Source organism: Psammomys obesus, unplaced genomic scaffold (assembly GCF_907164565.1).
Source record: "Psammomys obesus unplaced genomic scaffold, mPsaObe1.curated_primary_1811, whole genome shotgun sequence".
NCBI lineage: Eukaryota > Metazoa > Chordata > Mammalia > Rodentia > Muridae > Psammomys > Psammomys obesus.
Window position 1 is genome coordinate 6266472 of NW_026585626.1, and position 16618 is coordinate 6283089.

Genomic DNA, 16618 nt, shown 5'->3' on the forward strand with positions numbered 1-16618 from the left:
GCTGCTGTGACGGAGCTGTCATCTCCTTCCGACACTGTCGTTCTGATCCTCTTATCTCTTTGCTGTTTGGATGGACACCTGGAAGGAACCATGACGATTCTTTAGTCACCCAGCTGAAATCGCTGGTTGGTTAATCTCTGCCTTCCTCGTTTGACCTCTCCAGCAGCAGCAGAGAAGAGCTGGAAGCCTGCTTCCCCCAAGGCCCAGAATGTTGATCATAATATGAGGAACATTATGGGATGGCTCTGAAGGCACAGATGTTCCCACACACCCCGCTTTACACATGTTCTGATGGCCCCATCCCCCGCCCACCCCAGTTGCTGTGGTTTGCTCAGACCATGAAGTCAGGGTCTCCAGGTGCTGAAGATGCTTCCTCTACTGACCTTGAGCTTATCACTTAGAAGAGGCTTCTACACAGCGTTCTCTCCAAAGCTGTAAGGATATGACCTTGGAAACGAAAGGATGTAAGTGCTTTTAGAGGCTTGAGCCAGCCAGACTGTGGACTAGTCAGAGTCTAGAGCCAGAGCTCTTGGCTGGAAGACCCACCAAGGGCTTACTTGGAAAGGGTGTTTCTTTCAGATGCCTACCTCACTGAGCCACACCTTCTCTCAGCAATCCTGGGATATCTGCCTACCCAGAGAGGCTTCTCTTGATTCACCAACTTTTCACAGGCTTGAATGGAAAATGCTATTCAGATTGCCTGTGCTTAAGACCTAGCCAGAGTAAAATGGAAAACCTGGACCAGCCCTAGCTAGGAATAACGATGCTAGGAGCCGTGGTGGCACACACCTGCAATCCAGCACCTTGGGGGATGGCAGACAGATCTCTGTGAGTAAAGGCCTCCATCATGAGACCCCTTTAAGAAAACAAACCAACACCACAGTTTTCAGAGCTCTGAGAAAGGGTGATGGAATGCCAGTAGCCAGCCATGTGCCATGCAAGAGTAAGAGGCGTAGAGAATTTGGGAGCCAGAAGAACAGTATGGTTTTCTGCGTACCCATGGCAGAGGCTGGGTCCCTAGCACACCCAAAGCTACTAACCCTGTATTTCTGTTACTATAATGAAAGACTGGCTCTTTCATAGAGAAGATGGATGTATTTAACCTACAGCTTAAAAAAACAACTTAAAAGTCCATGGTTAGGTGCCCTCCGGTGAAGACGTCATCACAGCGTGGCAGGTGGCACAGTCTTTGCAGACTGATTATAAGAGGGGAAGGCCACTTGGTGAGACAGCAAGCCAGAGCGTGACTGAGGAGGAATGACTTCCCACCAGGCCCCACCTCTCAAAGGACCACTCCTTCCTGATGTTCCACACCAGGGACCGTGCTGAAATCCTGATGCTGGGAGTACACATTTCAACCCAACCAAACCACCGCAAAGCCTCCCTCCCTCCACCATGTAGGCTTCGCTCCTTGCTCTGAATAAGCCAGCCCCGTTCAGAATCCAGTCTCCTCAGCTTATCGTGGTGTCCTAGGAAGGAAAGTCCATAAATCAAGTTTGATCAGGGAGACATAAACAGCATGGCAGGACCAATGTGCCTCTGCCCATCAGGCTGCAGACCTGCCAACCATCCTCGCTGTGCAGCCCGCTGTGCTTTCCCTTCCCTGAAGCCTAGAGCTAAGCCATGCTACAAGACCCAATTTCCTCATCTGTAAAGGGACAGTAGTGACACTAGCCTTACAGGGCTGTTAGTAAGGTAGCGAATGTTCTTAACCGGAAGCTTCCTTTAGGACGTGGAGAGAGAGAGAGAGAGAGAGAGAGAGAGAGAGAGAGAGAGAAAGAGAGACGCTCACTGTTTCAGCAAGACAGGCTGGCAAGTGACATTGTAGGGTCCAACGGTCTGCCTCCAACATAGGCTTGTGGGGGCCATGCGTGTTTTATAACATGAGTGCTGGGAACTTGAACTCAGGCCATCTTGTTTTCACAGCAAGCACTCTTAGCCACTGAGTCATCCGCCTAGTCCCTGGGTAGCTCACTCTTCCAGACACCATGCCTTGCTTGTAGTTAACACCTAATAAACATATGTATTAATGAATGAGTGAATGAATGAGGTGCACTATTCTTGTCTCTGACTTTACACTTCACTTTCCTGCCCAGAATTCCCTTCTATTTTTTTTCTTGCCTGACTGGCTTTTGTGTGACTGTTGTTGTAAATGAAATGGTGCTGGGCTATTTGCCCTATAATTGTTATGATGGTTTTATTTAGCTCACTATCACAATCAATAAAACACAGACACCTATTAGATTTTATAATTGCCTTGTTTACTTTGGGGTGGCCAGAATAACCTCCCATCCACCTCCCAGCCTTAGTCATTCCTATCTGGGCTACCTTCCATCCATAATCTTATAAATACTTGCTTATGTTTTTCATCTTGGTCTTTCTTTTTATGCTATCCTTGGAGTTATAGCTCCCAGCCCACATAGTTCCTGCTTCATGCTAACCCATTGTGGTGTCCTCATCCTCCTTCCTTCCTCTCTTCCTGTCCATTTTTCTCTTTTCCATGATTCTCCTGCTTTCAAAGCCCAGGAACCTTAGCCCCACCTACCCCATTCTGCTCTGCCCAGGTTTTAGGCCTTTTAATCAACCAGGTATAAATCTTAGGCAGGTTTACACAGCAAGGATAGGTGTATCCAGGCAGTAACCAGATCTTGAGGGCCAGTAATTAGCAGCAAAATACAAGCATCAGGGGGAGGGGCATGCATGAGGAAGGGGGAGGGAGGGGGAGGTTGGGAGGGGAAGAGGGGGGCTGAGGGAGGGGCTTATGGGGGAATACAAAATGAATGAAGTGTAATTAATAGTAAAAAAATTTTTAAAAATTTAAAAAAAAAATACAAGCATCAGATCCACTCCCAACATGTGAACTTTAAAACTCCAGTCTGGTATTTTTTCTACCTCACAACCTTCCCTGTTGCCCTGTCCCTAACCTGAGTGTTCCTTCTCTGTGTCCCACTAAAACTCTCATTTACCTTCACGGTTGTAGCTGTCACCTTGAGTACCGTGACCTTTGGCCTTTGTAATGGTGGAGACTCCTCATGCTGAGAAGCACTTAACTAAATGAGTGCTTTCATCATATGGTAATTAGGCAAAAATTATTGATATGCTGCCCCAGTGAGCACTCACGGTCCCCCATGCTACAAGACCCAATTTCCTCGTCTGTAAAGGGACAGTAGTGACACTAGCCTTACAGGGCTGTTAGTAAGGGTTTTGTATGTTTTGTTTTTGTTTTTCTCTGCCAGACACAGTTTCTCTGTGTAGCGTTGGCTTCTTGGAACTTGCTCTGTAGACCAGGCAAGGCTGGCTGGCTGGTGGGCCCCAGAGATCCGCCTGCCTTTGCTGGGATTAGAGGCATGAGCTACCACTGCCCGGCTGTATGGATTATTTTTCATCATCACAAAAAAAAATCTAACACGTAGGGACAGTTCTAATTACTGCTACTCACTGATTGTACAGCTTCAAAATCTTGGGTTATGTGACATAACCGGATCCAGATCAGAGCTAAGACCTGAGCCAGAATCAGAGCTGCTGGCTGCTGTTTTTCCCAAGCAAGGCTTCACCTTGTAGCCCATGCTGGCATTGGACTTTTGGTCTTTCCGCCTCCTGCTGCTGTGATTACAGACATGCACCACTCTTCCCAGCTCTAGACTAGCTTTTCATTCAAGCAAGAGTTTGATATGTACAGCGTCTTTTTCTAGGCAGTTGGATCTTGACTTAGACCAACTAAATGCAGGAAACTGTCATCTGCGCTTATTTTAATTTTTCTCATTTTGAAACAGGATGTTATGTTATACAGGTTAACTTTAAATTCGCTCTGTGGTACAGGCTGGGGTTGAACTCCTGAATCTCCTACCTCTGGCTCCTGAATGCCAGTTGGGGGAGGAGAGAAGAGAGAGAGAAAGAGAGAGAGAGAGAGAGAGAGAGAGAGAGAGAGAAACTGTACCTAACCAAAGTTCTGGCTTTTTCCAGGTTCTGACAAGTGGACGTCTCTAGAAAGAAAACTGTTTAATAAAGCACTGGCCACTTACAGCAAAGACTTTATTTTTGTACAGAAGATGGTAAGCCAGTTTTCCCACTGCTCATTTGAAAGTAACTTTAAGATTCTAGACTTTTATAATATCCCCACAAAAGGGCTATTTTCCACCATTGTGGAGAAGGATGGTGGTCATTACAGGGGCAGCATGGTGCCAGTGTTGGTGTGACTGAATAACCTTGGATATTATTCCACAGATCCTGCCCCCCTTTCTCTTCTCAGTGATCTATTTTTATTTTATGTGTATGAATGTTTGCCTACATGTCAGGAAGAAGGTATCAGATCTCCTGGAACTAGAGTTACAGATGGTTGTGGACCACCATGTAGGTGCTGGGCACTGAACCTTGATTCTCTAGAAGAGCAGCCAGTGTTCTTAACCACTAAGCCATCTCTCCAGCCCCCACCGTCCACTTTTTTGACTTTTTTGTTTGAGACAGACTCTTGATTGCCTTGGAGCTCACTGAGCAGGCTAGGCTGGCTGGCCGGTAGCCCCAGGGAAGCCCTGTCTCCTCCTCCCAGTGCTAAGCTTACCAGTGTGGTCCACTGTGCTTGTCTCTCCTACCGTGGGCTCTTGGGATAGAACATGGGGCCTCCTGCTTACAACGAAAGCCCTTTACCAGCTGGGCTTCTTCCTCAGCCCCCGGGCTTCTGTTTTAATGGTGATGTGTAGAATGCACAGTCATTTCAGAACAAGTAGAACTGGGGCTGAGTCCCAACCTCCGTAGCTTAGAACATGTTTAGGCAAGTGATGGTGTGTCTGACAGCATCTTCTGACTTTGTAGAGGGAGGAGAGGCATGTGGTCTTCCCTTACCTAGTGTCAGGATTTCCAGAGTTAAACCCATTAATCTTGACAGCAATGATAAAAATACTATCTAGCAGGCATGGCGGCACACACCTTTAATCTGAAGGCAGAGGTACGTAGATCTCTGTTGCATTCAAGGCTAGCCTGGTCTACATGCCAAGCTCCAAGTCAGCTTAGGCTACACAGTGAGAAAGTGTCTCAAAAACAACAACCCGTGGGGGTGGGGCGAAATCTATCTAGCATTTTGCAGAAAATAGATAACAGAAAGATGGATGGTTGGTTTGGTGGATGGATGGATGGATGGATGGATGGATGGATGGATGGATGGATGAGTGGGTGAATGGTTGGGTGTGTGGATGGGTGGGTGGATGGACATACAGCCATCCTCTCAGGGTTGGAATACAGTTCAGTGACAGAGTGCCTGCCTAGCATGCATGAGGCCCTAGATCCAAAAGGAAAAAAAGAGATAAGATGCCCATAATAGCGAACAAATGTCATAGGCTTTAATTGGCTGAGAGTGGTCTAGACATAAAATTCAGAATGTTTCAAGGTATTTCAACAACTTTATAATAAAAAACAAAAAACTTATCATTTGATGCCTGAATGTCCAAGAAGTAGCTCCATTGGTTTAGCCTCTGCTGAGAACTTAATGGCAGATGATAGATGGAAGGAAAATGTTTTCCTGAGACAGGGAACCAGAGCCATGGAAGGTCTGCTCATCCTTGGGACAGCTGCTCTTTGAAGAACTCTTCAAAGTTTTTTAAAACTTTTGTTTACGTTTCTTTTATCTCTTTCTTCCTACTCCACTCCAATCCCTTCCAACACCAGGTAGAAGAGAGAAAGGGTTAGTGGGAGAGGGGCGCAGCTCTCTTAGCTGCTTCCTGCTGGTTAGGGTGATCAGGTTCCTTGGGGCCAGTACAATCCTCATTTCAGGAGATCTCCAACTTCTTGTCTCACAACAGCAACCAGGAGCAGCAAAGGGGAAGCAGGACAGCCTTGTTCTTTCTCGCCACTCCCTCACTCTCTGGGCTCTGGCATTTATTCCCTCTCCAGAGTCCTCAGAGTTACACTGTCTGCAGCTGGCAAAGAGCTCGTCTCAGAGCCCGCATGAGGCAAAAATAACCTGCTGCTGTGGACCATCTGAATCAGTCCCAGATCCCACATAAACAAAAACATGTTTATATCCACAACAAAGTCCCTTAGTGCTGGGGAGATGGCTCTGAGGGAAAGAGTGCCTAGAGTGCAAGGACTGAGCTCCAGGTTCATTGAGAGGCCATGTCTTAAAGAAATGAGGTTGGGAGCGATAGAGCAGGACCCCTCTGCCGTGGACACGCACACGTGCACGCTGTCATTCCCTCCTTCTCAGAGGTCTCACAGACCCTGGGGACCAGGCTCCCAGCTCACAAGCCCTCTGTGGACAAGCCACACTAAAACCGTAGCACTCTGCAAAGTGCCAAGGCCCTGCCCTCGGGTTCCATGGCCGGTTGTGTGCGGTGTGCACAAGCCAGTACAGCATTAAGAAAGGGCTCCCTGGGACAGTATCTCCCACCTCAGGGCTGATTCCAGGGTAGTGATTCCAAGTGGCAGGTGGATGTTGAAGAGGGTAACTGACTCTTGGTGGAACCTCTATCTCATCGTGTAGGTGGCTGTATCCCCATCCTTTCATCCCCATACCTGGGTGACTGAACCCCCACCAGAGCATGGAGTTCTAGGAGCTAAGCAAAGGAATGCCGAATTCCAAAATACATATTCAGATTGAACATCCTTAATCTGAAGACCTAGGACCTGGAATGCTCTGAGGGTTTAGAGCTGCTAATATTTTCAAGTGAGAGACTGTAGTCAGGAAAGCTTGTGCAGTTTCGAAGTCCAAACCTGACACTTGTGGCCCCACTTGTGTGTCGGGGGGGGGGAGGTTAGTTACGGTATTTATGGGGGAGTTGAGGCCAGAGGACAATTTATAGGACTGGGTTTTCTCCTTCTACCGTGCGGATCCCACGGATCAAACTCAAGCTTGGCAGCATGTACTTTTACCCACTGAACCAAGTCATGTATCCCAGGCTGGCCCACTTCTCAGTATGTGACAAGGATGATTTCTGATCCTCTTGCCTGTACCTCCTCGGGCATATCCCGTCACACCTGGCCTGAAGCATCTTGGGTAGGAGATGCCTTTGCCTCTGGGGCATCACGGAGCAGAGCTGGTCCCCTGCATTAGGGAAGCCTTGGATCTACAATGCTTGGTCTGGTGCTCAGGACTTCTTCATAGACTGGTTTGGGTTGGGTTTGAGACAGGGTCTCATGTGGCCCAGGCTAGCCTGAACTTCGCCTTCTGCTCCTCCCCTCCCCCCACTTCCCAAGTGCCAGGATCCCAGGTGTGCACCACACCTGCATTATAAATAGGTTCTGTGAGTCAGCAGGACAAAGAGCTGAGCACTGCAGCACTTAACATGGAAAAGCATCTGTTTTGCAGAGAAAGAAAAAGAAAAAAACTGCCGCCTGGTGTACAGATCTCCAACCTGGCTAGAGGTTGTCATGGCACAAGCCGTGTTTATAACATGCTTGCTGCCTCTCATGAGGAAAATGGCAGAGAGACAGATGCATGTCTGTGCTCGTTGATGCCTGCATACAGACTTTCTGGAATGAGACCGGAGATAAATGAATAGTGGGGGCCTGTGAGATGGCTCAGAAGGTAAAGGAGCTTGCTGCCAAGCCCAGCAATTTAAATTCAATCCCCAGGACCCACATGGTGAAAGGGGAGAACTGACTCCAAGTGGTGCTCTGACCCCCACACATGTGTGCAAGCATGCAGAAATAAAGGTTACAGTTTTTGGTGTATAGCCCTGGCTGTCCTGGAACTCACTCTGTAGACTAGGTGGCCTTGAACTCACAGAGATCTGCCTCCAGAGTGCTGAGATTAAAGGTGTGTACCACCACCGACTGGATACGATTTTTTTTTTTTTTAATTTTTTTAAGAACTGATTAGGAGAACCTGCTTGTGTTACAGCTGTCCAAGGTAAAAGCAGCAAGCATGGAAAGGCTATCCTCCTGTCTGGGTTTTGCCTTGTCTTTGTTTTCTGAGAGTCTTCTCAGGTAGCCCTGGCTGTTCTGGAGCTGCCTGTGTAGACCAGCTTAGCCTTGAACTCTCAAAGCTCTGTCTATCGAAGAACTCAGTGTTCCGAAGTTTGCCTACCATCCAGTACTGGAGCTAACCGCTCACTGGGGCTGCACTTTCTCGGCAGGTAAAGTCCAAGACAGTGGCTCAGTGCGTGGAGTACTACTACACCTGGAAGAAGATAATGCGGCTAGGGCGGAAGCACCGGACACGCCTGGCGGAAATCATTGATGACTGCATGGTGAGCGATGATACTCAGTTGGCTCCTCTGCCCCTGCCCTCACTCCACTCTCGGGCTAGTGCCTGGCTAGTGTGTCATGGCGTTATCAGATAGGAAAAGCGACAGAGTTCCCTGTGCACTAATGAAGCTTAGGACTTGAGTCCCTGGTGTAGGCCGAGGGAAGGTGTTCCCTGGGTCAGATGTAAGCTTCCTTCAGTAAAAGATGGAATTGCTCTGTGTTTCTAGGCAGGCAGGAGCCGGAGTGAAACCAGGGCGGTCCCACTGTTGACTTGGTTGACTTTTAGGAAGGTGATCTCAGCCCCTCTAATGTTCTTCCCTAAACCTTCCCTGTCACAGGCGTCATTGGCCTGAGAATATGACACATGGGAGTCTCTGTGACCACGGCAGCCAACAGAGTAACAGTCCACAGCAGGCTAGTAGGTAGTACAGTTCAACACTGCTCAGCAGCCAGTGCTGGTTTAAATGTCAGGAGTCTGATCGAAGTAGTTTCGTTTTTGTTTTGTTCTGTTTTTTAGGGATATTTAAGCACGGCACACTTTGGTGTAGTTTTTCCCGGTGATAATTAACTCACTTCTGTGTGCCCCATAGAGCCTAAGACGTGACTACACAGAAACTCTTTGTAAGGTGCATGTAACATCTTCCGTAAATATGGAGTCTGTAGACTGGCAAGCTCATGATCAGGATCTGCGGGAGGGTCTGGTGTGGTCTTTGCCACATGGACAGACAGCACAGAGGTCACCCGGCTATGGTGGAAAAACGGGTTATACATCCCTCCCTCTGAAAACACAACCCCAGAGCCAGGTGGCAGCGGCGCACACCTTCAGGGCCATCATTTGGGAGGCAGAGGCAATCAGATCTCTGTGAGTTCAAGGCCAGCCTGGTCTACAAAGGGAGTCCAGGACAGACAGAGCTACACAGAGAAACCCTGTCTCAAAAAACCAACAAGAAAAAAAAGAAGAGAGACAACTCTGCATGTTTGCCATTCCTGGTTCCCCTAGCGCTTATCTGCACACAAGGACCAGCATACCTCCCACAGTCCTGCACTTCAGAGAGATGAGGGAGTTCTGGGGTTGTGTGGGGTTCTCTCTAAAGCGTGAACAAGAGGCACTCTGACCTGCAGGTAGAACCAGGGAGTCAGTCATTGAGAAGCTGCTCAGCGAGTGTGGATGATTCCAATCCTGGCGTCACCATCCATAACTGGCACTGATCTTCTTCATTAGCAGACAATCCAGAGTTATCTTCATATTCTAAACCTAACACCTATGGTGGAAGCTGAAAGGTAGAGTGCCTCGCTGGCAGACACAAAGCTCTGGGTTTGAGCCCTGGCACTGCGTAAAACTGGATGGTAGCACTGACTCATCATCTCTGCTCTCAGAAGGTGGTGACAAGGAAGAGGAGAAGGTCTAGGTCATTTTGGGTTACATAATTCATGACTAGCCTGGGCTTTATGAGAATCTATAGCAATTAATTAATTAACAAATTGCAATAAGATATAAAAGTAAAGAGAACCTATAGCAATAAATAAACTACAATAAGATGGAAAAGTAAAGACCTGGGCCTACAGAGATGGCTTGGTGTTTGGAGTGCATCCTGCTCTTACAGAGGACCTGACTTTGCTTTCTAATACCCAAATGAGTGGCTCACACCTGCAGCTCCAGCTCCAGGGAAGGGATCAGTGACCTCTCCAGACTCCTGCAACACCTGCTTTCACGTGTACACACATTACCATTCAGGCACACACATATACACAACAAAGTCAATATTGTCCAGCGAGGCATGGTGGCGCACACCTTTAATCCTAGCACTCAGGAGGCAGAGGCAGGTGGAGCTATGAGTTCAAGCCAGTCTGGTCTATAGATGGAGTTCCAGGACAGCGAGGGCTACACAGAGAAACCCTGTCTCAGAAAAATCCAAAATAACTAAATAAGTAAGTAAATAAATCTTTAAAAACTGAAAATGTAAAAGAAATAAAAATGGTACCAGTGCAGCCTACTGTGGCTCTGTCCACTGAAAGCAATTAATTCCCACAATATAAACATCAGTACATGGGCTGGAAAGACTGTTCAGTGTCTGAGAGCACCAGCTGCTCTTGCAGAGGGCCTGGGGCTGGTTCCCGAAACCCCTGAGGTGGCTCACGGCTGTCTGCCTCTCCAGGCTCAGCTGATTTAGCGCCCTCTTCTGGCCTCCTCAAGCAACAGGCACAAGCATGGTACACATACATACATACAGGCAAAACACTCATGCATAAAACATTTTTATAGCAGGTTTTGTTTTTTTGTTTTTGTTTTTTTTAAGCAGGCGTTTATTGGGGGTGAGAAAACACACAGCAGACACATAAAGAAAGATCCTCGGCAAAGCAGAGGGGAACTCAGAAAGCCAAAAAACCTCCTAATTATTTTGTCTTAATGTTTAAACAGCAGTATATATTCACATCAACAGTCAAGACGATATATGGGGTCCGCCTTCTCTGTCCCCACCACTCACAGGAGACATTCTGGTTGGGATGATGTCGCACATACAATGAAAACTTGACTGAGAAGTCCAAGAGTATTTGAAAACAAATACTTGTGTAAGACAAGAACCAGAAAGTCTTGGATATAAAAAAAGGGTACTTAGTTTCACAGGCTGCAGCTCAGGTGGGAGGCTTGCCCAGGGTCACCGAGCCATGCTGGACACATGAGTAAAATGGAATGTAAGCAAGGAACCACAGGAAATGCTGTCCTTAGGCCTGGGACCTCACTCCCTGCTGAACTGTAACGTAGGACGGATGATTTCGTCAATTGGGAAAGTCCCTTTCGGGCCTGCAGTGTTCTGGACCATGTCATTGCTGTGTTGGGGAAAGACAAAAATCAGATATCCGGGACTAGGGAAATGGCTAGGGGGTTAAAGTGCTTGCCCTGAGAGTGTGAGGACCAGTGTTTGGATGCGCAGAATCCATGTGTCATGTGAGCATAGCTGTGTAACCGTAACTTTAGTGCTTAGAAGGCTCAGGGATCCCGGAGCAAGCTGGCTAACCAAACTAGCTACATCGCTGAGCTCTGATCAGTTGAGAACCCTGCCCCAGTGAACAAGTAGAGAGTGACAGAGGAAGACTCCTCAGGCCTCCACCCCCCATGCACACACACGCACATGAGGGGAGGCCGGATGAGATGGTCTGCTAAGAGAGTCTCTGCTCAGGTTCTGGTGTAACAAGGCCTAGGGACAGTGCCCAGGGGAAGACTGTTATGACACTAGGTAAATATTTGTCCAGTGAACAGACATTCTTCTGAGACAGGGGTTACTGGTTCACGGTAGCAATCCCTCTGTGAACTCTGGAGGGAGACGCAATGAGCTGAGCAATACGGAACAGAGAAATGTTCGGGAGGCTTTACCGTACAAGGCAGAAGCTCCATCTTGGCCAGTTAATGGGGGGAAAGGCCAGGCCAGAATGCAGCCTCAGATGAGGAAGAAAAGCAGAGAAGGCCACACCTGCTGGTTCACTGACAACGAGCCAGCATTAGGGTGGGTTCCCAGCCTCCACACCCTTGTCCCTTGTATGTTCAGGAAAGGCAAAAGGCTTACATGCAAGATGAGTCAGGCCCATTAAAACAGTCTTTGTTTAAGACCCAAGTCAAAGCCCCAGCCTCCTCTTGGGTTCTGTGAGTACATTCCGAGCCAAATAGAAGTAGAAACCGGGGAGGCCCGGGAAGGGTGCAGCCCTCGCACGTGGGCCTGGTCCTTAGTCTTCTATTAAAGGGCAGACAGGGGCCAGCAAGATGGCTCAGCAGGTAAAGGAGCTTGCTGCCAAGCCTGCCGATCGCCGGGGCCACAAGATGGAAGGAGGGAACCCTCCTAAAAGCTGTCCTCTGACCTCCACATGTGGGCCTTGGCACACGCACACACAAATGCACACATGTGCATGCACACATACATGCACATACACACACGTTCGCACACACATACAAATGAATGAATGAATGAATGAATGAATGAATGAATGAATGAATGAATGAATGAATGAAGGACTGAATGTAATTTTTAAAAAGAAGTGAACACTTTTCCAGGAGGAAGTACAGGGGTACACTGAGGGAGCTGTAAGGAACACCTCTGCAGGTGGCCAGGGCTGGTGAAGCACTTTCTCGTGCTTTGCCAGATGGCGTGGGCTCCAGCATGGGCCGTCACTAGCCCCCATTTTCTTGGAGGCAGCAGGAGGAAAGCGTGCCACCCCCCTGGTGTTTTGAGTCTGGGTGTCCCTGGGACCCCAAGCTAACTAGTGAGGCTCTGCTGGCTGTCACGTGATCCCCAGGGATCCGCCTGCAGCGGCCTTCACAGCTCTGGGATTACAGGCTTATGCCACCAAGCTAAGCTCTTTTAGTGGATTCTGGGACTTGAACTCAGGTCCTCATGTTTTGCAGCAAGCACTTTATGAACTGAGCCATCTCCTTAGCCCCTCAGTTCTGTTTCTTTGTCAGCCATATGAGCTTAGCACAAATGACTTATCTGGCAGACTTTCTGATTTAAGAAATCTGTACAGAGTTCTGGGAGAACTAGAAGTTTGGGCGGGTAAGGGGGGACCAGTAGACACCACACATTTAAGACCTTTTCCTCATTGCGGTCAGGAGCATCCCTGACACTTGGGTGCATATCTTTGGCAGGTCACTGAATGTCTGTATTCCAGTTTCCCTGTTTCTTGCAGCATGGGCGTAAACCACCGTCCTCTGCACGGAGCTCGTGGTGTGGACAGTTGAGGTTCAGGTCCTCGGGCGGCAGAGATGGCTTGGTGGTTAAGAGCACTTGCTGCTCTCCCAGAGGAGCTGGGTTTGATTCCCAGTACCCGCCTAGGGCTGCTCACAGCTGCCTGTAACTCCAGCTCCAGGGGATCTAGCGCCCTCTGCTGGCTAGCGCAGACAGGGCTTGCAAGTGGCGTAAATGCACACAAATCATATATAACTGTCTATATGTGTGCATGTATCTCTTCCTCCCTGCCCCGGGTTGGCCCCGTTCCCGTCTGAAGTTGTCCTACATGGTCCCATCTGCAGTGCATCATAAAATAGCCACATGTAGACGCAGAGTGCTGCGTGTCGAAGTTTGATTCCCCCTATCTTTGTATCTCTGACTCACTTTGTCTTGATGACGAATATGTTGTACAGAGTGAAATAAAAACCCATCAGCATTCCTGAGGTGTGCATGACCTCCGAGCAGTAGAATTCAGTCTGTAATTGTGTGGCTACATGAAATTTCTCTCCAGAGTTCTTATGCCAATAGATTGGCACCATGAGAAAAGTGTAATTATAAGCACCGTGGAACAAATGCCATTGTTGTAAAAAGTTTCATTGTGAAGTATGTCTTGTAAATGCCAAACTGGAGGCCACGTCCACTTAATTGTCAAGAATACAAAGTCCCCAGTCTTTTAAAGAGGGCGTCTACGGTATTGCCTGACACTCTAGATTTGAAAGGTGATGGGTGACAGAAAGAAGGCCATTCTGTAACATCAACCTGTGTGTTCTAGGCTAACCGGGGGTCTTTTTCTAGAAACCACTCCACAACAGGTTGCTGGGCCTGTGCAGCTCCCACGGACTGTGTGTAAGTAATTAAGATCATTCCTAGTTGGTCTTAATGAATTGGCTGGAAAATGGCCGTTTCTTACCTCACTTAACACGGCCTCTTGACTGCACATCTACACAGTGTTACCTGTGAAGGGCCCCGAAGCAGGGAGAAGTGTTAACTGCCTCGTGTTGGCTGGTGTTGTCTCTGTCGTTCTCCTGCAACCCACCCCTAAATCAAAACTGGAGAGAGGCCACTGTGATACGGTTTTGTATACTTGTAATCCCAGCATTCAGGAGGTAGAGACACAGGGTTGCCATGAGTTACGGTCAAGCTTGTAATACATAGTGAGTTTTGGGCCAATTTGGACTACAGAGTAAAGCTTTGTCTTAAGGGGGATGTGAGCAGGAGAGGCTGGAGAGATGACTTAGTGGTTAAGAGCATTTTCTGCTCCTCCAGAGGACCTGAGTACAATTCCCAGCACCTATATTGGGTGGCTCCCAACAGCCTGTAACTCCAGCCCCAGGGGATCTGATGCCTCTGGCTTCTGAGGGTACGCACTTACACATACCCACACGCAAAGACATCTACACAATTTAAAAATGAAAGTAAGAAGCTGGACGTGGTGGCACACACTTGTAATCCCAGCCGAGGGAGGCAGATCTCTGTGAGTTTGAGGCTATCCTGATCTACCAGGATAGTCCGGGACAGCCAAGGCTACACAGAGAAACCTGTCTCAAAAAAGAGAGAAAGAAAGGGAGGGAGGGAGAGAGAGAGAAAGAGAGGAAAAGCCAGGTTTATCACACACCTGTAATTCCTGAACTTGGGAGGCAGAGGAAGGTGAATATCTGATTTCAAGGCCAGCCTGGCCTACATAGTGAGTTCTAGGCTAGCCAGGGTTATATAGTGATGACACTTGGTCTTAAAAAATAAAAATACGGGCTGGAGAGATGGCTCAGAGGTAAAGAGCACTGGCTGCTCTTCCAGAGGTCCTGAGTTCAATTCCCAGCAACCACATGGTGGCTCACAACCATCTATAGAGAGATCTGGTGCCCTCTTCTGCTGTATAGGTGAACATGCAGACAGAACATTGTATAAATGATAAATAAATCTTAGGGGGGATAAAGGTGTGCAAAAATTAAATAAATAAATAAAAATAAAATAACACTGCAGAGAGGAAACCTGTGGATCTAGATTCAGGGCACCACTATTGTCAGAAAGTCTTTATTTTTCTTGGAAATTCCCACTTCTGGATTCTGAGAATCAAAGACTTTTCCTAGAACTGCATGACTTGGGATGAGCAAACTGGAACTTGCCTGCTATAAGCAGGGCATGTATGGGAAGGGCCTGGCGGAGATAAAAGGCCTGCCAGGGGAAGATAGCTGGACGTACCTTCTCTTTCCTCATTTGTGAAATGGGATGACTGTTTACAGGCTATTCGGTGTCATAATAAGTATGCAAGCCTCTTGTGAGTAGTTTTTAAAAAGTCTATCTAAAATGAAAATGCTGTATTAGAGAACTCCTGTTTCCTGGTCCTCAGCCACTTCTAGGCATGCGGGAACCCGCCACCCTTCCTCTACCCTGGGAAGGCAGCAGAGTCAAGTAGTTGAGAGTTTCTTAAACTCCTGTGTTTATCCAAGCATAGTGATGCATGTCTGTAATCCATCACCTAAGATGCTGAGACAGGAGGATTGTGACTCCGGAGCAGTCTTGGCTGCAAAGTGAGACCTAACCTGGGAAGCAGGAAGGAAAAGCAAGAAAGCAAGCTGGGTGTGGTGTTGGGCTGTGCTTGGAAGTCCAGCACTGGAGAGAGGAAGAGTGGGAAGATCGGAAATCAAGGGAAGCCTTGGCTACAACGCAAATTCAGGGTCAGCCTGAGCTATAGGAGACCCTTTCTAAAAAGGAAAAAAACAAAAAACCCACACACGAACAAACAAGAAGATTGGAGAGGTGGCTCATCAGTTATGAGCACTTACTGCTCTTACAGAAGACCTGGGTTTGGTACCCAGAACCCACATTAAGCAGCTCACAGCTATCTGTAACTCCAGCTCTGGGGAATCGGATGCCCTCTGGGCTACTTGGGCACTGACACATAAACTCACCAGGTCAAACACATATTCATAATATAAATTAATAAATCTCTAAAGCCAAATTAGTTCCTGAATTCTTTCCCAGCCCACCCTACTCAGTAACTTGCTATTTTAAGTTCTATTTTTATGTATGTGAGGGTTTTGTCTTGTATGTATGTGAACATACATACATGCAGGCATGCCTTGTAACCATGGAGTTCAGAAGAAAACATCAGATCCTTTGGAACTGGAATGGTTGTGAGCTGCCATGTGGGTGCCGGGAACTGAATGTGGGTCCTCAGTAGGAACAGCGAGCGCTCTTAACTGCCGTGCCATCTCTCCAGACTTTATTTTATTCTTTATTTATTTCAGTTGTATGTGCATTTTATTTCTTTGTGAGTGCATGCCACATGGGTGCAGTGCCCACAGGAGCCAGAAGAGGGCATCAGATTCCCTGGAGCTAGAGTTACTGGCGATTGTGACCTACTTAGACGTGGGTCCTGGGACCTGAACTTAGGTCCTTTGAACAGGCAGCAGGTGCTCTTAACAGGTGGTCCATTGCCCCAGTCCCTTCGCCTTATTTTTTGAGGCAGCGTCTCTCATGAGACTGTGTCTGACCTTCTTGGCTAGACTGGCTGGCAGCAACCTGAGGGATGCTGTCGTTTCTGCCTGCCAGCACTGAGGCACCCTGCACACAGCTGGCTTGTATCTAGGGCCTGAGGCTCAGGTCCTCATGCTTGTGTAGTAAGTGATTTACCCTCTGTGCTGTCACCTCCTACCCTACAGGGGATCGTCACACCTTTCCCCTCTTCCTTAGCATGTTATTTTGTTTTGTTTTGTTTTTCT

At 47.9% G+C, this 16618-nt stretch overlaps 1 protein-coding gene across 11 annotated transcripts in view; it reads left to right on the top strand.

Moving 5' to 3' along the window:
- Positions 1 to 16618, top strand: part of Trerf1 (transcriptional regulating factor 1) — a 208574-nt gene that overhangs the window by 183573 nt on the left and 8383 nt on the right. For all 11 annotated transcript variants that reach the window (XM_055613271.1, XM_055613278.1, XM_055613248.1 and 8 more), the window contains 2 exons: positions 3964 to 4052; positions 8067 to 8180. In XM_055613271.1, coding sequence (XP_055469246.1) covers positions 3964 to 4052; positions 8067 to 8180 — 203 coding nt within the window. The remainder of the gene's footprint in view (positions 1 to 3963; positions 4053 to 8066; positions 8181 to 16618) is intronic.